Source organism: Acinonyx jubatus, chromosome C1 (assembly GCF_027475565.1).
Source record: "Acinonyx jubatus isolate Ajub_Pintada_27869175 chromosome C1, VMU_Ajub_asm_v1.0, whole genome shotgun sequence".
NCBI classification, from domain to species: Eukaryota; Metazoa; Chordata; class Mammalia; order Carnivora; family Felidae; genus Acinonyx; species Acinonyx jubatus.
In genome coordinates, this window is record NC_069381.1 from 215,038,371 (window position 1) to 215,058,644 (window position 20,274).

Sequence of the window (20,274 nt, forward strand, 5' to 3'; positions counted from 1 at the left end):
GAGGCAGGAGAGTCAAAGGCAGCAGCGGGGAGGGAGCAGAGGCTGGTGCCTAGGGAGGAAGGGCCATGAGCCAAGGAACACGGCGGCCTCTGGAAGCTGAAAAGAAGGGGAGGGTACAGCTTCTCTCCTAGAGCCTCCGAAGAGAGTCCAGACCTGCCCTCACCGTAACTCCAGGGCGTAAGACTCATTGTGGACCCCTGAGTTCCAGAACTCGAAGAGAATAAACCCGTGTTGTTTTTAAGCTGCTGAATTTGCGGTAACGTGTTACATTCGCAACAGGAAACCGATACAGGCTTGGTTCTAATTTTTTAACCTGATCAGAACTTTAGTGCCTCTCAGAATTTCCCCCAGGCAGGATTTCCGTCTGCGCTCCGGCAGCTGGGGACGAGGCGGAGGAAAAGGCTCCTGCGTGCAGAGAGACAGGTCGAATCAGGGCATCAGGGCTGATACCTGCCAGCTCCCTGGGGCTCCCTGGGGCTCCCTGGGGGTCAGAGCTCTCCAGCCCACCCTTTGTCTTCTCGCTTAACCCTTTATCTGCTTTCTTTCTATCTGTTCCTATCCTTCAGGAAATCCGACAGCTACAGCAGAAGCAGGCGAGTTATATCAGGGACATTTCTGACCTTCAGGAGACAATAGAGTGGAAAGACAAGAAGATAGGGGTAGGACTCCCACGTCTGTGCAACTGTTCACACGGGCAGTCCGCAGATACAGTGCTTTGGGTCTTCGGTTTGCAGAAACACTTGCATGAGCGTGCATGTGGCCCCAGGTGACACCAGGTAGTAATACCGAGAACGCACTGGCTTACTCAAGCTGCCGTTAACTCTGAACCTGAAGCTGACTTCCGGGACGGGGGGTGGGCATGTTGTGGACACTCACCGGGCTCTCTGCCTGCACGGAGCAGGCCGGCAGCACGCTGAGATGTAAGGAGCGAGGAAGGCACGCTGGGGCAGTTGGACGGGCGAAGGCTCCGGCCTCCTGGAGTCAGTCTCTGTCTGGCGTTTCCCGGGCTTTTCTGAAAGGCATTTGAGGAATCGTAAGGCGGAGGGTGCTGTGCCCACCTATGCCCACCTTGAAATGTGCCCCTGGAGGCCTCAGCCGCCCCCCTCCGTTAATGACAAAAGCAGCCCACCTGCCTTTAGGCGTGATGAGTAGGAAGGAACCCGCTTAGGGTAACCGCCATGCTTCCTAATGACAGCCGTCTTCCAGAACCTGGCGCCCTCCACGGCGCCAGCGCGGGTCTCCGAGGTGGGAGCACACCGTCCGTGCGCGTGCTTCGCGAGGCCATCCCTGTTGTCCCTTCCGTCTCCCCTTCCACGCTCACTCAGGACGTGGAGCGCGTGCGTCTGCTCCAGGACCACGTGGTGTGCATCGGGGACAACAAACGCCGAGCGGCGATGGACAGAAATAGGATACAGGAGCCTCCAAATGTTAATGCCTTTAAAGGGAGCGTGAGGCGCCATTTCTCGGCTGGCGTAAATCCCCGAGGAGCTTATTCTTGGCGTTTTGTCTGTATCTTTAAGCGTATCCTACACAACGCCTTAACCCTGTTGGTGTTTTATGCAGCAGAAGCCTCCTTATTCCCGCTTCAGTCACCTGCTCACCCGTGCGAATCTTCTCTCTCTCTCTCTCTGCTCTGCTGACACTCAGGCTTTAGAGAGGCAGAAAGAGTTCTTTGATTCCATAAGGAGTGACCGAGATGATCTTAGAGAAGAAGTAGTCATGCTGAAAGAGGAATTGAAGGTATGAAGCCAAAGTAGAGTTAAAAACGAAAAAACCCGCGTGACAGCGGATTCCGGGGTTCTCAACAATGACTGCGTGTGCCAACTGGTGTTAGTTAATTTTGTGTCATTGGTTTTAGTTGTGTTTGTTTGTTCTTGTGTTTTTTTTTTTTAATGTTTATTTTTGCGAGAGACAGAGACAGAGAGAGAGGGGCAGAGTGCTAGTGAGGGAGGGGCGGAGAGAGAGGGAGACACAGAACCCGAAGCAGCCTCCAGGCTCCGAGCTGTCAGCACAGAGCCCCGACGCGGGGCTCGAACCCGTGAACCCGGAGATCATGACCTGAGCCAGAGTCTGGCGCTTCATCGACCGAGCCACCCAGGCGCCCCAGATTTTAGTCCTGGTAATTACAAATCTTAGGTTCACTGACACTGAAGAGACACATCCAATGAGCACAGGTTCCCTCGGGTCTGCTTACAAGCATATCTGAGCCCAAAAGCAGCTCTGATTTCCAGGAATTTTTTGGATTTTTGTCTCACATTCATGAATAAATTCTCCAGGACTTTACTCAAAGTTAGAGAACATACGTGTTTCTTTTTATTGAAGACTCAAGTTTAAGGACTTCTCCAGCTGAACAGTGGTGCAGGTGAGGCCCACACTAACTAGACTTTGAGACCCAGTGGTTTGAGGAAAGTCCCACGTCCTGTTTGGGCCAAGTGAAGGGGTCTTCAGCTGCTGGCTGGACACTGAGTTAAGAAAAACGGGCTCCGGGTGGGCTGTTAGCATTGTAGGAGACAGTGTTGGGAGAGGGTATGGCCATGGCCAGTTCCTACATCGGCGGTGGAAACACATCAGTGTCAGCTGCTTATATTCAGGGGTCAGGGCCACAGCGGTCAACCAGGGGGGACAGGTTCCTATCACTGCTCCTCCCAGGGCTGTGAGCCCAGCACGGGGGCTGCCTCTAAGTTCAGGGAGACCGCCGTGGGCAGCAGGAGTCGTGAGTGAGTCTGAGATCCCTGGTGAAGTGCGCAGCCTGGTGCTGCTGAGCGTTAACTGGTTTTAGAGTGTTTGGCTGTGTGGTGAACGTGGACGGTATTTCCTTTGAGTATAGCCGATGTTCCAGCCATTTCTTAATTCCTTCTTCAGCACGAATTGTACTTATTCCTTTCAGAAGACACACATAACCTCTTTCTTTATCTCTGTCTCTCTTTTTAAAGAATGCACCCAGGGTTTTAAAAGTGAGGTCACTTGACAGTGATTTGCTTGATGCCCTCCTTCGTGGCAGCCTGCGGGCCACTACGTGCAGTTACAAGGGATGCCTATTAAAAGTGTCTGGTCACCAGCACATTAAGGCATGGGATTGATTGGTGCATGTAAGAAAGAGGTGGCCCTTGGAGGAAGATGTCCCAGATTTGTGTGTGTTGATAGAACGCTTCTGAGCGTGGTGTCTGCTGCTTCTCTGACTCTGTGGAAGTTTCTGGACTTCGTGGAAAAAACAGTTTCTTTTTAATTATCGTTAACAAAACAGAGTTTTAACCTAATATCAGTCAGTGAGTATTACGAGTCTGTTTTTGTCCCCAGAAACACGGAATAGTCCTCAATTCAGAGATCACTACCAATGGAGAGACTTCCAACACCCTAAATAACGTTGGACACCGAGGTCCTACCAAGATAACAAAAGAAGAGTTAAATGCTCTCAAGACGATGGGGGACGGGACGCTAGGTAAGTGCCGATTCTCCTTTGCGTTCTTGTATCTTCCGGTCAGCATTGGTGCACCTTCCATGCATTATTAGAATTGGCGTAATCATCACTGATCAATTAACCATCACCCAGCATGCCATGCGTTCTGTCACTTCACGGGAGTTTCCTTGCCGAGCGGTGCGATCACCCACGTGTGTTTTCTGGCACGCATCTCTGTGCTCACCACCGATGGCTGAAGAATACATTTCTCTTGCTTCTCAAAGCCACCAAGCGAAACTGTGAAACACAAGGAAGATCGTCTTGAACTTAAGGGACCGTTTGGGCAGTACTGTTTGCCTCTCCTCAGATATGTGCCAAGTACGGCTTTTAACTTACTGCGTTGCAGATTTCTTGAAAGGTCAGAACAGCCAAGGCTGTAGAGCGAGTGAGTGAGTTAGTTAACGCTGTTTACAAGAACTGCACATTCTACCCACCATCCATTCGGTGTTTTGAGGCCATGAGGTGCCCGCGGACGGCGGCTTGGGGCTTGTGACATACAGTCTGGTTGCCATTCTCAGGTGCCCTAGGTGAGGGGCAAAGCGGGGGGGGGGGGGGGGGGGACGAGGCGGACAGGCAGCCCCAGGCTGGTAGAGGGGGTGGGAGGGACAAGACAGACAGGCAGCCCCAGGCTAGAGGGTCAGAGTGGGAGTTGGACCTTTACCAACAGGAGTCTGACTATGCCTTCCCCTTTGTCAGAGGTGCTGTCCCTCTGTAGGTCACATTTTGTTTTCTGAACGAATGTAAATTGGGAAACCCAACAGACAGTAAGAATATTTGCTGCAGTTTGCAAACACCTGCAAAGATTCACCCGTTGAGATTTGTCGTAATATTTGGCTTTTGGATAAGCTTTTGGAATCTGGTGTGCAGCCTTCGGAATCCGGCCAGCAGATATGGCCTCCTTGTCACTTAGGACCAGCTGTGCCCCTGCTTTTTACAGTGAGGCTGCAGTACAGCCAGGGCCCGTGACTTTGAGTTCCACGTGGAAGCTTTCATCCTACTGCCTTACTCATGGAAATGTAGACACCTGTAGGCCCGCGCTTCTCAAGACTTGCTTCCTAGGGAGACTATCTCCGTTACCTTTACAACATAATGCGTGTATGCTACACGCATACAATGCCTTGTGTATAAGTTGCTGAAAGGAGAAAAATGGGTTCATTTCCATCATACCTTTATATTAGCTCTGTGAGCAGCTGGGAATTTGATCGTGCTGCTCTCGTTCAAATATACATTTTATAAATCTTCGTTCACCATTTAGGACACCAACCCTTAAAAAACCAGACATATCACTTTTATCAGTGAGCTCCAAATGTTTTTTGACCGCAAATCCCCATCAGTGAAGAATTACGGGAACTTCCCAAGATGTATATTTTTAATCTGCATATCTACATATGTATCCGCAAATATGCATATATACATGTACACATACTATTTTATCAATGCGAAGTGTGTGTTATAAAACCCGTGCCCTGATAGACATCTTTAAAGGGTGAAGCAAAACTACCAGAAGTCCTACTAATGTTCCCATTTTGTCTGGGGTGAGTGGGCCCACTGTGGAGACCACCGTGGTAGAAAATTATCAGGCTTTCACTTCATAGCAACATGGCATCTAATACGCCGGGGGTGTGTTTGTTTGGAGAATCTAAACTGTAAGTGTTCATTCCAGAGTAGTAACGTTTTTTTAGTTCGTAATTCTTCAGTTGGTGAATAACTGATCGTTAATTAAGTGGTCATCTTGCCCTCGAGTGTTGGCCTCTGCTGAAACACCCCCCAGTCCATTAGGGAACGAAGCAGGGGTGTGTCAGGCACAGGCTGCTTTCTCAGAAACACAGTAATTAGATGGTGGGGGTTGATTTCCTTTTACCTCATGTGAGCTATTTCAGAAGTATCTCCCTTAGGACTGACCAAAGGTTGAATTTCTTCAGGTGAATTGCAGGTTTCAGATGACTGGAAGGGGGTTTTAGAGCCACGTGATGTGCAGTGCAGGTGGACAGCTGAGGAAGTAGGAGTAGCCCAGACGCGTGTTTGGAAATGAGAAGAGGGAACGGGGACTGGAGGTCGTTCTTAAGCCCCTCATTTGGGATTGTTTGGCTGCCTGATCCGGAGCTCTATCTGTTAAACCTTAACGGCACCCTTTGAAAACCAGTTCACACGAGATGGCACCAGCCGCCACTCTTGCCTTGAAGATGGCGGCAGTGGCCCTCGCTGATCAGATGTTGGCTGACGCAATGGCTGCTTGGCCGCACGGAACTGGCAAAGGCTTCTGTTTCATGTGATTCTCTGGCGATTCTCTCTCCTTAGGAACGGGGTCGGGTGGGAGAGAGAACACGTGTTTACGCTGTAATGTGTGTTAAGCGGTCGCCACCTCACGGGGTCCCTTCAATTTTCTCAATGGTCTTTTAGGAAGAGCCAGTGAAGTGGAGGTGAGAAGCGAAATTGTGGAGAATGTGGGGGAAAAAGGAATGTTGCAGAATACTGAGCAAGAACAGCACACAGAGGACCCAGCACGGGAGCGTGCGGACACAGAGGTGTTCCATGCCGGTGGAAATGCCGAGGACCAGAAAGCCTCTGAAGACAGGGCCCCCTCACTGGGAGTCTTAGCAGATGAGGAACCCGTTCCAAACCAGAGTCTAGAGAATGCTTCCTTTCTTGAAAACACGGAGCAGGTTGAGTCCACACCAGACGACAGGACTGGGGCTTCTCTTGAGTGGTCCGACTGCTTGGGTGAATTAGATGGTGAAATCCCAGGTCCTGTGACTCAGCAGGACAGTTACAATGCCTTGGATATCAACAACCAAAGTAAAGAATCTGCAGAAACACAGGAAGATTTGAAAATCTTGGGAGAGGGTAGCACAGAGCCATGTCAAGAATCTGCATCTCCACAAACACCTGAAATTGGAGAGCTGGGCAGTGTAGACATGGGGGAGCGAGGTGGGAGCCCCACAGAGGGTGTGGTGGAGGCAGGGCCAAGGGGGCTTGGGGAGCAGGTGGGCACAGTAGCCTCCAGACCCCCGAGGTATAACAGTGACACCGTGAGTGATGATGAAAAGTACGCGGTAGATGTCCCCACCGAGTTGGACCCGAGCTCAGGGCATGACCTAGAGAAAGAGCCCGCCACGCAGGAAGTTGCTGAGCCCAGGGAGCTCCCAGTTCAGAGCACAGCGGTAGGTGAGGAGAGTGATGAAAAGGAGGACCAGGAAAGGGGGCCGAGGGATGAGAAACCGATCCAGACGGAAGTGCGGAACGTGCCTTGTTGTCCAGCAGCCGAAAGCAGTCCTCAGGGAGCAACGGATGTAGGTGTGGCAGACACAGAAAGCGAGCCCCCAGATACGAAAGAACCTGAGGAAGAAAAGAATGACCAACAGGGAGAGGCACTGGATTCATCCCAGAAGAAGACGAAGAACAAGAAGAAGAAAAACAAGAAGAAAAAACCACTGGCGCCTATGGAGACCCTGAAAGATGTTAAGAAAGAGTTAACATTTCAGAACCCAGACTTAAGTGAAGTTAAGGAAGAAGAGCAGGTAAAATCTACTGACGAAAAACCAGTTGCAGACGCACAAGATGAGGTCACTGAAAGCCCAGAAAAGGAGAGTGTAGCAGGAAGCAGTGAAAATGTTGATGGTCCAGAAAATCCTAAAATTGAGTCGGATGAAAAACTTAACCAAGAAGATGAGGACGTAAACACTAAAGCGGGGAAAGAAGCAGCCGATGGCGACACATCGGGGTCGGGAGATGACACAGCCCAGTCATCAGGCGCGATGAAGGAGCCAGATGAAGCCATTCTAAAAGATGGCGCTGAACAAGACGGCGCCACCCGCAGCATTCCAGAACCAGGGAGTCCAGAAGCGTCCGGCGGCACCCTGCTGGAGAATGAAAGCCCCCTCGAGGACATCGACGACGCGTCTCACACGGGAAGCACAGAGCCGCAGGAGATGACGGAATGTGCCGGTCAGGTAGCCCGGAAGGTTGTAGAGGATGAGGATGACCTAGCACCCGCAGGAGAGCCGGGAGCCTCCGATTCAGAAAGCAAAGACCAGCCGAGAGGCGGAAGCGAGAAGGGCAAAAGCAAAGAGGACTGCACCCTGTCGTAAGTGGAGTTGAGGCTGGCTGTGGAGGGGCCAAGGACTGCACAGTAGGTCCAGCTGTCAGAGGCTCATCTGCTCTTGACACTGGCGAGGCTCCTAAAACGTCCCCCGTTGATTCAGACGCACCATGTGACAGTCAGCCACCGAGCTGTCTACCACGTTGAGTTATAGACTGTTACTTGGGGGTGGATACTTCCTCGCGAAGCCTGTCACCCCGATTAGAAAGAAAGACACGCTTGTAATCAGTATACGTTCCAACTGAGAGCACTCCAGTAGTGTCTCTCATAACACTTCGTATTTCTGCTTAAATTCCACCTAAAGCTATTTAGCACTTGCCTTAGGCTGATACTCGTGACCAAATCTGTCGGCATACAGTTGACCAAATGGCATTCTGAGACTTCCATATTGTAAGTACAGTGATTTTTAAATTGATTTGTCGCATTCAAACGTGTGCTTTCATACTTGATTTTGATGTGTACGTTATGACCTATGAGGTATTTTATTTTAAAAGGAAATAAACGGCCAAATAGCGTATAGGTCACTGAGTGATAAGATTTGCACCTTAGGACAGTAATGCATCATGTTAGGGATAAGAAAGCACTGGGAGATCTCCCTTCCCTTTACCGCGTTTAAATATTTTATCTCAAACCAATAACCTTTTGATCTCATTGTTAATGATACCTGAATTTGTTTTGTAGATTTTGACCTCACTCTGTGCTGATCATGTACCAAAGCCATTTTATACAAAGATTTTTTTTTTAATTTGTTTCTGGAAGAGACGTACATTGAAATTGTATTTCCTAATGCGGTATTTAGGGGGGGGGGGACCATTTCTAAAATTTTTTAGGTTTTTTAACCTTAAAATTACTTCTCTTTCTATTTGTCTAAGTGTTACTCAATCCAAAAGGTGACCGTTTTTGTGCAAACTGCTCATTGGACTGTAACAGGATATTTTAAATAGAGAATCACTTTTGGTGTTTTGGTATAAATATTTTCCTTTGCTGTTTCTCAGTATATTCTTATTGGAAAATTCTTGATTTGATCTTCCTGAAGGAAATCTATCTTTTCTATACAAGGAAGCCTTTTAAAAAGTAATTGTAAAGTTAAATAAAAAATATTGTGAAATGTTAAAATTACAAAGGACTGTACATGATGAATGCTGTTGACACTTTATGAGATTATATGAATTCATGTCACTGTTACAAGATATAAGTGAGTGCAAAAAAAAAGACCAGAACCTCAATAAAATTTGAGGCAAGTGTGTTATTATGTAACTGAAATAAAAAAAACCAACATTTTATAATTTGACAAGCCTGTGACTCCAGTCTTTGGCCTACTTGAATTCTGACTGCCTAAATATGGTCTTAAAAGTAGTACCTACTTCTGGACTGCTGATTCCCAGTCGGCCTTGTGTGAAGGACTCATGCTTGATGCTCTTTGTCAGTAACGAATCAACTTCTCTCCGGGCCCCTAGGCCAGAGCCAGTGTTGGACCTTCCTGGGGAGAATTGAGAAGATCTTCCCTCATAGACTCCCCTGTGATCTGTGAGTCTGGTGAGGAACCCCATTCTGTTAAGAAAGCTCTCCATTCTGTTACTGTGTTGACCCATGCCAACACTTAGAATGTTTTGAAGAATATGGTGGAAATAAACATTGACTCTTCCTGTGTAAGTATCCTGAAGTCGGGGACTGATAAGCCCTCTCCACCTGTGCCAGCTACGTGGACAAATACAAGGTTGGCCAGAGACTCAAGTCCAAGGGCTGCAAAGAACTTGAAAGGGGGTCGGCGGCTGCCTGTAACTTCAGCAAAGCCGCATCCACCCTGGAATGCACGTCTGCGAGCAGTTCTCATTCCTACTTCCAAAGGCCCCTGGGGAGGTGATTCGACAACCAAACTCACTAAATGGTGAGATCATCCAACCATTTTAAGGGCTTTCTTGCCTCTGTTACTCAACAGCATATGTAAGGGCACTGTGCCATGCTTCATACCCCTCAGACCAGCTGTCCAGGGGTCTCGATCATCCACTCACTCATTTAAGTAATGGACTTTTTGATCACTTCATATCCGGAAGCACTGTGCCGGTAGACAGGCAGATACGAACCAGCTCCTAGTGGACGGGGACAGCTGAGAATCAGCAAGTGAGCAAAGAAAGAAGAAAGGGATTCTGAACAGCCAACCCATTTCTTGATAATCTAAGAGCCTTCAGTGTGAACATCAGTGACCCTGCTCCAAGGGGGAAATGACATTGTGGCACAGCGATTGATGTCCACAGGAAGGCCCTTAAAATTACCAAGAAATCGTTACCGTAGGTATATTCAGGTCAGGAATGCACAGAGGCATATGAGGCAATTTGGAAAGATTCCGAGTCAAAAGATTGACTCAGAAAAGAATGGAAAGTCTACCTGTCAGCCCCATCCCCAGAGCAACCCAGGCCCCTGAGATTTCAGTATGATCCAGAACAGAGGAAAGCGCTGATCACTGATACCTTAAATCAAAAAACGAGAATATTTACCAGCCCCAAACCAGAACATACCACTGTATATAAAATGGAACTCTTCCTTCAAAAGCATAATTAAGTGTAATTATGAGTATATACAGAAAACAGGGAAAGGTAACAGAATTTTGAATTATGGGCTATTACGATAGAGGCTGAGAATCAATAAATTTTTTTTCAAGAGTTTTTAGGAATGAGATGTATTGCCCTGAGTTTTGGTGAACAGAAAACCTGAACATTTACGTTTCCACGGTCACGAGGACCCTGGAGTGTTGGTTCTGGGAGTTCACGCAGATAGACTCCTCTCCTAGGAGACCACCTTGTACAGCACGCCATCGAAACAAGGAACACCTCAGTGAGATTCGTTCCAAATGTCCAGGCTCCGGAAGGAGAGGAAGGGGTGTTTGTGCCTGTGTTATGTTAGACTATGTGCTTATTCAGTGTGATGATTGTATATAGTGAAAGCTGTGTCTTTTAGGAGCAAGGCTTTCACTCACTCTTTCCTTTTCATTCTATCCACTGTGCCTTTTACAGCAAGGCTTACATTTTTTTCAAGATGTGAATGACCTCGGTGGTGGCTGATGTATACAGTTCCCATCTGTACAGACCTCTTGGGCCTGTAAACACGGGGAAAGACCTTTCCCTGTTCTGCCTTTTGCCAGAAGGAGAGGCTCTCTTGGAGGGGCCAGGGGGAGGCTGGCCCCAGGGATGGTGAAAACTGTCCACGTGGGTTATAGTCCCAACTAAGTCAGTGCGAGGCAGGAGTGGTCTGGGAGACCTCAGCCTCCTGCTCACTCTCTTTGCAAATGTAGAGGGGAGGTGGCTTGTCCTCTGCTGTGGGGAGAGGAGGCCTGACGCCCACGACAGCTGAAATTAATCCCCACAAGGGAAATTATGCTCCCGGTCGTGTATCATTATCCCCCCTGCCACCCCGTCTTCGTTTGCTCTCTGAAAATGGAATCGGAACCCGCTCTCTTGAGCTGTGGGCCAGATCCAGGCAAAGCAGCACAGAGGAGGAGGGCTCGGGGACAGTGGTGGCTGCCTGTGGTTGACAAGGCTGTACCTGGACAGATGGGGTGATGATGTGCAGGCCAGAAGAATGACCAAGGAGAACAAGGGTTCAGAGACTTCGGGAGCGCTCTACACTGGCCGCCCCCTGTCCCGAGACCTTGTCACTCTGAGTGTTTCTCATTTCACGGGTCTCTTAACTTGTGTACCGGAAAGCTTATTGGAGTTTAATAGAAAAACCCGGCTTTTTTAAAAAATGGAGACCTTTTAATAGCCAACTCATTTTGACTTCTCCGTTTAAGAGAAAAGTCTGAAGTTGAAACACCGTGACTTCGTTTTCTTCAATGCCTGGTTTCTAAAAGCTGCAATTGTGGTCTTGAAATGAATGGTTTACGTCTATTTGTAACTGAGTATTATGGGCCAACGATGAGCAGTGACACTTGGTAAATACAGGGTAAAGGTGGGTGTGCGGTACTCTGGTTAAGGATTCTGGTAAGCATACCGACGATGCCCCACCGTGCAGTCAACAAACCAGGCTTGGTTTTTAAACCTGCAAAAAAAAAAACTGTGGAACTGCAAAAAGCTGTTTCGTCTTCTTCATACCAGATTAATTTGCTCCTTTCTCTCTTCCGTTCTCTTCGAACAATTTAGTTTTTAAACTTCCTCTCCAATTCTGCTTCCAAACTTTTCTTCCTTGAAAGTTTACTTCTCTGTTTCCATATTCTCGCCATTAAGAGTGAAGGTCACGTTACCCTTATTTTTTGTTGGCTGGTGCTATTGTTACATCTTAACCTTGGTTTTGTACTTGCTACCCAGGATATTTGGAGTCTTCTAATAGAAAGAAATATCGTAATAAAAGCGCACAATACGTAGGTGAGCTTTAAGATCATTTTCAAGTATATCCAGTGCCTCTTACGATGCCTACGGTTTTTGTATATAGACCATAAGATAAAAAGTAATATTGGACGAAGAGCTGAGTTTACATTTCATTTCAGCGTTGGGTGGGCTTGCGGAATAGAAAGCATAAGATATCAGAAGCAATTTGATTATGCACGTTAAAATGGAATCCAGAAGATCATAAATTTATGGTTGACATTTCTGGTTTCAGTTCTTTTGTAATTGAAAATAACAACTTGGGGTGTTTGGAAAAACAACTTAGAGAAAGCGTGTAACTTGGGCAACCATGTTAGATAGGTGGTTTTTTTTTTAGATGCAAACAAATTGCATTTTATACAGATTATTTCCTTTTCACGTGGTGAGTCAGAGCTGCGCAGTGTGAGAGCAGTGTCCCCTCGGGAGTAAGAGTCTGGGGCCAGGAGTCGGGCTCCGACACCGAGGTCCCGGTTTAGATCTGGAACAACAGAGGAGGCCTCGGTGAGGGGTGTGGCCCTGAGGACAGTTCTTAGCTGTTCTGGGCCACGGGTGCTCACCTGTAGAAGAGGGATGGAGTATTGAGGCACACCCGTGGGGCTTTGCGGGTGAAGGCACACCTGCTCGAGCCGAGCGGGGACACAGTGACCGTGCAGGACCCATTAGCATCACTGTCACCATCGCACCATCCTGATTTGTCCTTTAAAGTGGTGTAGGGTTTTGCCCAAACCCAGCCCTTGGTCTCCTCCTCTGTATTCAAGATCGTATTCCTCAACGCCCCTTCAAAGAAATGGTTGGGGATGGATCCTGAGATGCTTCTGTCTGGGGTGGGGGAGGGTGACGGGGACCTGGAGCGTTACCGCGTCTGTCTCGAGACCGTATCCGCTCTTGACGAGCGGGTTAGCAGACTTAAGGTTCGTGGACGTGTAGTCAGAGCTCTGACACTGGTGGGCCTGTGAGAGAAAAGAGAGCAAGAAATTCTCCTGGGATATAAACTCGGAAAGTCAAGGACAATGAAAATGCCACTGACATGAACCACGATGCCCAGTGCGTTTGTACCTTGCTAATGATGTTAAACCATGAAGCCTGTGAGATCTTGTGTTGCAGTGTGGTTACTCTTGCATGTTAACCCCAAGTAGAAGATTAGCCTGTTTGCATGCAGCCGGATGCTACCCATGATGACATAAGCATGTTGTAGCAGGTTGACCCAACTCAACCTCCCTCGGCTGACGTCCTCCCCAGTCCTGTCTGTGGCCTCATTCGCTGTGGTACGTGCATAATACCTTCATCATTCGTTTCACTAACCTCAATGCTCATTCTTCAGTGTAGCGATCTGCTGAAAGGTGCGCTCCGCGGATCCACCTCAACCTGTGTCTTTTTGGTTTCTTTAGATATTAGGTTGAAAAAGCTTGTTGATGAACGGGAATGCTTATTGGAACAGGTAACAATCTTTTTATTACTTTATGCGCTCTGCGGGGGCGGGGGGGGGGGGGCACCTGAACGTCTCCCTTCGTCGGGAAAACCCTAGCACGTCATGTCTGCAGATGACCAAGCCAACCTGTGTTCTTGCTATTTTTATCCAAGTAGGGCATCCTAGGTCATGCGAGGTGTAGAGAGGACGTCCCCAAAGACTCAAGGCCACAGAACTGAATTTGGGATGCTCCATGCAAATTGCTACTTAAATATTCATGTGAAGAGCCTAGATTAGCCATTGAGGCAACGAGGCAAGAGCTCTACTGAGTCACCCCAGACACCACTTCTCTCACTTCCGCCGGCTCAGAGAAGTCGGTTTTGGGATCTCTGGGCGATCACCACCCCTTTCCGGCAGATGTTCTCTCGTTCCAGCCGATCAAAGTTGTTTTAATTGGGGTTTACCTTCATGGCTCTCTTCCACCCCCGGAAACACTAACCAGCTGTCCCATTTGGTCTTTTTTGTATGCAGCATAGTTCTTAAACCCTGCCACAGTCCCTTTCTAAGGAAACTCAGTTCCGTTTTCCTTCATGAGCGCAATCAAAGGTATTTTTGCCTTACTTGTGACAATTCTCTTGAAGAGTTCCCTCAAAATCAGGGAAAGCGCTCAATGTGGTGGCAGCATTGAGGTTCCTTTGATCTTTTAAGAACGTGTATCCATCGCGATTCCGTACTTATTTTCTCAGAGCAGAGAGCGCCAACGGTCAGTATGGGGCGGGGGGTCTGATTTGCTGGTGCTGGTCGCTCGGGGAGGCGGGGTCCCCCAGGTCCCCGGGGGATGGAGGTTAACAGCACAAGGGCTGGGAGACTCCCCTAGACACCGTAACTTTCTGCAGTCCCGGCTGCTGACTGCGTTTCCGGCTCTACCTGGCTCTCCCCGGGGAGAGGAGAGTTCTGCAGGGGCCAGCTCCTTGAAGGTGGCACCCCTGCACCTTGACCGGGCTCTGTGCGCGACCACACGGTTCTGCTGGCGACACGATGACAGTATTTCTGTGCCTGGGGGCATCCAGAAGGTCCTTCCTGGCTTCTTAGTGAATAAAGAAAAGGCGACCCGGCACATCGACTTCCTAACCCTTAGATAAACACTTCAAGTGTTTTATGAACCATCTCCTCCTGAACTCAAGAGGAATTTCAAACTTAGAAATAACCTTTCACCCCAAGTTACAAAATAACGTATGTCTGATATTGTAAATCTAATTCCATTTTCACCCATTATGCCATCACTGTCTGAGAAAAGCACTACCCGGCCAAAGTTTTTCATTTACTTGGTTTGGTGATTAGAGAGGAGAGACTCCCTACTACAGGTGGCTGGTAGATTATAACCTCTTACTACATTTTTCTGGTACCTCGTCACGTAACCCCTATTCTTTGGCACCTTGCAGACCCACGGAATAACTCCAGAGCAACATCTGATTGTATTTATGGGGTATTGTTTCTTTACACTCTGCTTCCTTCCTGATAGGCTCTAAGCTCAGCTTTTCAGTCTCCTTGAGAATAGAGAAATTCACCTATTTTGTCGGTGGGTGTTTTCAGATTAAGAAACTCAAAGGGCAGCTGGAAGAGAGACAGAAGAATGGCAGGTTAGACAATCTGCGTCCTGGAGATGACGTCTTAGAAAACGGGACAGACGTGCATGTAATGGACCTACAAAGTAAATGTCAACCCTTGTGTAGAAGTGAATGCTTTACGTGTCCTATTTTTATCATATTTGTGCTGGAAGGAGAAAAACCATCCTCGCAAAAAAAGCCTGGTGTCCCCCTTGGCTGCCCCCAAACCCTTGAGCACAAGAGTGCAAAGAAGTCTCTGTGTGGGATTGAACAAGGATGGGCAGGTGGGTGGAGCAAGGATGTTTCTGTCTGAGCCTAAAGAGTAGAGCAGGTGCGCCAAGATAGCACCAGGTGGCGCCCCGTGAGAAACCATATTTCCTACGCTGGATACAACTGCCTTTTTTTTTTTTTTTAATGTTTGTTTATTTTCAAGAGACAGAGACGGAGCGTGAACAGGGGAGGGGCAGAGAGAGAGGGAGACACAGAATCCGAAGCAGGCTCCAGGTTCTGAGCTGTCAGCACAGCTTGAACCCACGAACCCCGAGACCATGACCTGAGCCGAAGCCAGCCGCTTAACCGACTGAGCCACCCAGGCGCCCCGATATAACTGCCTTTTGATCAGCCTGTTGTATGGAAAAATTCAAAGGCGTTTTTCTATACACGTAAACCAGAAAGAAGCTTAAAGGAGATAAAAATGACTGCCAGTCTCCCCCGCCCCCCGTGTGCCCCACCCCTACCATTTCTCTGTCCTCTGTGCCCGCAGGTGCTCTCCTGCCTGGCACTTGCCATCCTGGGCTCCTGGAGAACCCGTGCCTTCTCCCGTCTCAGCCCCACCAGGTGTGGGGCCACAGGCCAGGACTTAACAGATTTGCATGCCGGTTCCTAAGGAAGGGCTTGGTTCCCAGTAACTATTGTTTCAACACTTTAAAAAGCCCGAAGAGCTTAACACGTGTTCCTTCTCTCTCACCCTTTAGGGGATGCCAACAGACAGATCAGCGACCTCAAATTTAAACTTGCAAAGTCTGAGCAAGAGATAACAGCATTAGAACAAAATGTACGTGCACACTTTTAAGCAATATTGGGCAGAGTGACAGTGATGATTAAGCAGGTTGTACTTGCTAGAGCTCGCTCGGAAAGGCTGAGCACCAAGAGGCGCAGACAGATTTCTAGAACCAAAAAAGGTCCTCCGTGTATTTCCTGCAGAGAGAGAGTAGGGAAGGGAAGATCACTATTAGGATTCGGGCTGTTGTAACGGATACTAACCCTTTATAAACAATGCTTGGTTGTAGAAAATCACTAAAGTGGCTGGGAAGTTTTTAAAGCTTGTTCTTTAAACATAATTTATTTAATATTAAAACACTTCACGCAGCGACATTCCTCTTGCCCGGATTTTTCCGTCTTTCTCTCCCAACCAGGTGGCTCTCTCTGGTTCCTAGATTTGGGGTATTCATTGCCTCCAGCATGCTGGGCAAATTTGGGGCAAAGTGCGTCCTAACCAAAGGGAGAGTTAAAAATGGTACTCTCTCCCCCTCAGTTATGGGTCTGCGTGGCTCGAACTCTGGGGAATGTTTGAGGACAGAGAAGTGAGAATGGCATCCCACGGAAGGAGTTTAGGAAGCATGCTGTGGCCTCCGTGGACCGAGGGTCTCCGCTGGGCCGTGGCTGCTTCTGTCTCTCGCCGCAGACCTGGCTGGGGACTGCCATCCCAAAGCCTCCGACTCCTCCCCCCCGCTATTTCCTGGGCTTTCCTTCTCCCCTGCCACCTCCACACCATGCCACCCCAGGAGACACTGGACCAGAGCTGAGGTCCTTTGCCTAAGTGTCGTTCTGCATCGACCTGCCTTCTCCAGCAGGATGGCCCCAAGCAGGGAAGGGGACAGCAGCACTGTGGGAGCCACCCTTCTGGACCAGGGGTCAGAGAGGGAATGAGGCCCTAGCAGGTGTCAGCAGGGGGGTGCTCCGAACAGCTTGCTTGGCTGGAACCTACACGATAGCCCAACATGCTAGATCATACGTTTGCATCGTCTGTCTCCCCCTCCATTCCCTAAGCCACACCCCTTGGTCTCACATGTGACAAAGCAACTGGAGAAAGAAAACAGGCCTATGAATTTATGCATACGGTGTTTCCCTTCCTTTTAGGTAATAAGGTTAGAGAGTCAAGTATCACGTTATAAATCGGCAGCCGAAAACGCCGAAAAGATAGAAGATGAACTTAAGGCTGAAAAGCGGAAACTCCAAAGAGAGGTAAATTTTCTAGGCTGTTTCCCGGGAGGGCGGGACAATTGTCCAGCTGGCAGCACGGGGCGGGGGGGGGGGGGGGGGGGCGGTGGGACATCTGCCTACGTCACGGGGAGCCTGGGGCCAAATCACGGTCATCATGGTACCACCCTCCCTCCGTGGGGCCGCCTTCTCAAGGCTGCCGCTGAGAGTCTGTCTGTCCTTCTGCCCAGCCGCCTACAGACGAGCTTCTCTCGAGTTCTTTGTGTCTTTGATTTTCTACGACTTCACCCCAGTGTGCTGTGTGCAGGCTTCTTGCTGTTTGTTCTGCTGGCTCAAGAGCGTGTGGTGTTTCTTGCATCCATGAAGTCTATTTTCTTTTTGCTTTTTTTTTCTTTTACATTTATTTCCTTTTGAGAGAGTCAGAGCACAGTGGGGAGGGGCAGAGAGAGAAGGAGACACAGAAGCTGAAGCAGGCTCCAGGCTCCGAGCAGGTGTTCGGCACAGAGCCCCATGTGGGGCTCGAACCCCCACAAACCGTGAGATCATGACCTGAGCGGAAGTCACTCAACCGACTGAGCCACCCGGGTGCCCCCAGGAAGTCTTTTTTCTAAGTCAAGTACGGAAAGTTTGCAACCATGGCCTCCTTAAGTATTCCTCTTCCCTGGTGTGTCTGCTCCCCCGCGGGGGTTCCAACCCGAGGCCAAGGCCGGCTGGCGGACCGTCCCTGCAGCCCGTGCATTTCTTAGCCACCTGACCTTGTACTTCCCACTTCCTGGCTGCGCTGGTGACGAATCTTCCCGTTCACCTTTTCTGGTTTTAAAGTGTATTCATTCCTGATGCTTTCCTGTTGTGTGGTCACATGTGGTCCTGCTTCTTTGTTAACTGTATCCTTATTTCTTTAAAGATGTCATACACGGGGTGGGGGGGAGGTTCAGTCAACTGAGCATCTGACGTCGGCTCGGGTCATGATCTCACAGTTCATGAGTTCGAGCCCCGCATCAGGCTCACTGCTTTCAGCGCAGAGCCTGCTTTGGATCCTCTGTCCCTCTCTCTCTCTCTCTCTGCCCCTCCTCCGCTCATGCGCGCTCTCTCTCTCTCTCTCTCTCTCTCTCTCTCAAAAATACACATTTAAAACAAAGGTGTCACACACAGCTGTTCCGTTTTCCACGTCTGAGGATGGATTCGTGTCTTTGAGGGCCTGACCCTGTGGTTTCTTGCTTCTGCTGGTCAGATGGCTTGTCCTTCGTGCGTTGGGTGTCTTGTGAATCTATGCTTGATTGGCATTTGTAGGAACACCCCAGGCCAGACTTGGGGAAATTTCTTGCCGAGAGGGCTTGCCTCTGCCTCTGCCCTTGCCGGTGAGAGGGGACGCAGAGGGGGCTAACCTCGGGACCCCAGCCCCCCTCCCTGGAGGTTTTGGGTCAGAAGTAGGGCTCCACACCCTGTTCCCACAACGCGTGTCTGCACGACCGCGTGGCTGCTGTACCCGCTCCCCCGCCCCCACCTTAGGGCACCTGCACCTGCCTGCTGGTCCACGTGGCTCCCTGCTGTTGGGGCTTCCGTCTGACTCCCAGGCTCTGCGGCCCTGGCTCCAGGACAGACCGCCTTGGCCTCAGGCGTTCCTTTCTGGTTGCAGAAGCCTTGCTGCCCAGGCTGTGGGGACCGACTCCCGCAGCCGGCCTGGGCCCCGCTCTTCTTTCTCTGCCTCCCTTACCTTTTGTGAGACCCTCAGGACCCCCAAGACCGTGTCATAGGAGTCTGGGGCCAAGTTGTTCCAGAGGATGACTGTTGCCTAGTGACTCACGAGGCCAGAGTCTTGTCCTTTGTGTTACTTAAGGCATCGTTCAGAAAAATACGTCCACGCACAGATGCGTACGTATGTACCTCGAGGACCTCAGTGGGTCCGGGCTACGACCGCGTTTCCCAGTAGGATGGAATCTGGGCGACCCTTTTACGTTTGGGGGAAGCGGGTTCCTCAGAGCGGCCTTTCCTCTTTGTTTGCAGCTGCGCTGCGCGTTGGACAAAACCGAAGAGCTTGAGGTGAGCAACGGCCACTTAGTGAAGCGTCTGGAGAAGATGAAAGCAAACAGGAGTGCGCTGCTGTCCCAGCAGTGAGCACCAGCCTTGCACACGAGCCTGGGCGGCGGACGGCGAGCGCTGTTTCGCGGGCTTGCCTCTGTCGCCGTCCGGGATTGCTGCTTCCTCCCCTGCTTCTGAGAAGGCCCGCCGGGCACTGGGCTCCCCTGCTCGCCCGCGGGAGCCCCCGCGGCCACCAGATGCCTCTGTCTGCGGCCCCCCCCCCCCCCCCCCCCCCCCCCGGCGGGGCCGCCTCTCCGAACCTGCAGGTCATTTTAACGAGCACATAGGGCCCACGGGAGCTCCGGGCTCCCACTGAACGTGGCAGTCGAAGTAAAGGCTAAACTGGGACTTGGGTTTTCTTTTCCTGTGTCTTGCTGAAAATTGAGGGGAAATGTCACGGTGTCGGGACTTCCTTTGGGGGCACAATCTACAAATGTGAGCGACTTCAGTAGTATCTCTTAGTCTACGCTTTTCGTACACAAAACACTGTGGAACCACAAGCCATTACCAAGCGAAACTCTTCTCACTCGAAACAAGGGGATGGTCTGGAAGTAAAAGTGACCTTAAGAAGACTCTTCACAGGCAACAAATGAAGCTTTTCTAAGGGATTTTTGCATCAGTTCAATCATAAGGATACTTTTTTCCAGGGTAATTAGGCAATAGCTCCACCGAAAAATGACAGCTTTCCATTTGCATTGTTTAATCCTTATATTTGGAATTGAAGTTGTTAACTTCTTTTAAAGAATGTACTGTTAGAAAAATTAAAACATGAAATGTTGAAAGACTTTAGCCATGTGGTTTGTGTTTTTTTTTCTTCCCACTGAGAAAGAAGATCTTTATTTCATATTAATTGTTCTGTTTTTTTTAAGCCTATCAAATCAATTAATTTCTCTTGCCCTGTGGAAAAAACAAAGAGTATATTCACAGGAATCGGAAGAGCTCACTTCCAAGAATTGGCATTCTTAGAATAAAAAATAAACTGAGGAAGTTACAGGCTAGAGACAACTGTGATTTCTTCAAGGACAGAAGTAGAGAAAGTCTGGCTA

The 20,274-nt window shown here is 49.4% G+C and overlaps 1 protein-coding gene across 50 annotated transcripts in view; it reads left to right on the forward strand.

Annotated features, from left to right (window-relative positions):
* Nucleotides 1-20,017, forward strand: part of LRRFIP1 (LRR binding FLII interacting protein 1) — a 139,913-nt gene extending 119,896 nt beyond the window's left edge. For 35 of the 50 annotated variants that reach the window (XM_027046479.2, XM_027046531.2, XM_027046505.2 and 32 more), the window contains 4 exons: nucleotides 567-659; nucleotides 1,648-1,740; nucleotides 3,298-3,439; nucleotides 5,858-8,850. In XM_027046479.2, coding sequence (XP_026902280.1) covers nucleotides 567-659; nucleotides 1,648-1,740; nucleotides 3,298-3,439; nucleotides 5,858-7,545 — 2,016 coding nt within the window. In that variant the 3' untranslated portion in view covers nucleotides 7,546-8,850. Of the gene's footprint in view, nucleotides 1-566; nucleotides 660-1,647; nucleotides 1,741-3,297; nucleotides 3,440-5,857; nucleotides 8,851-13,302; nucleotides 13,353-14,915; nucleotides 15,034-15,903; nucleotides 15,984-17,068; nucleotides 17,174-19,153 lie in introns of those variants that run through there. The other 15 variants (XM_027046754.2, XM_027046761.2, XM_027046784.2 and 12 more) reach the window with 4 other exon arrangements.
* The last annotated feature ends 257 nt before the right edge of the window (nucleotides 20,018-20,274 follow it).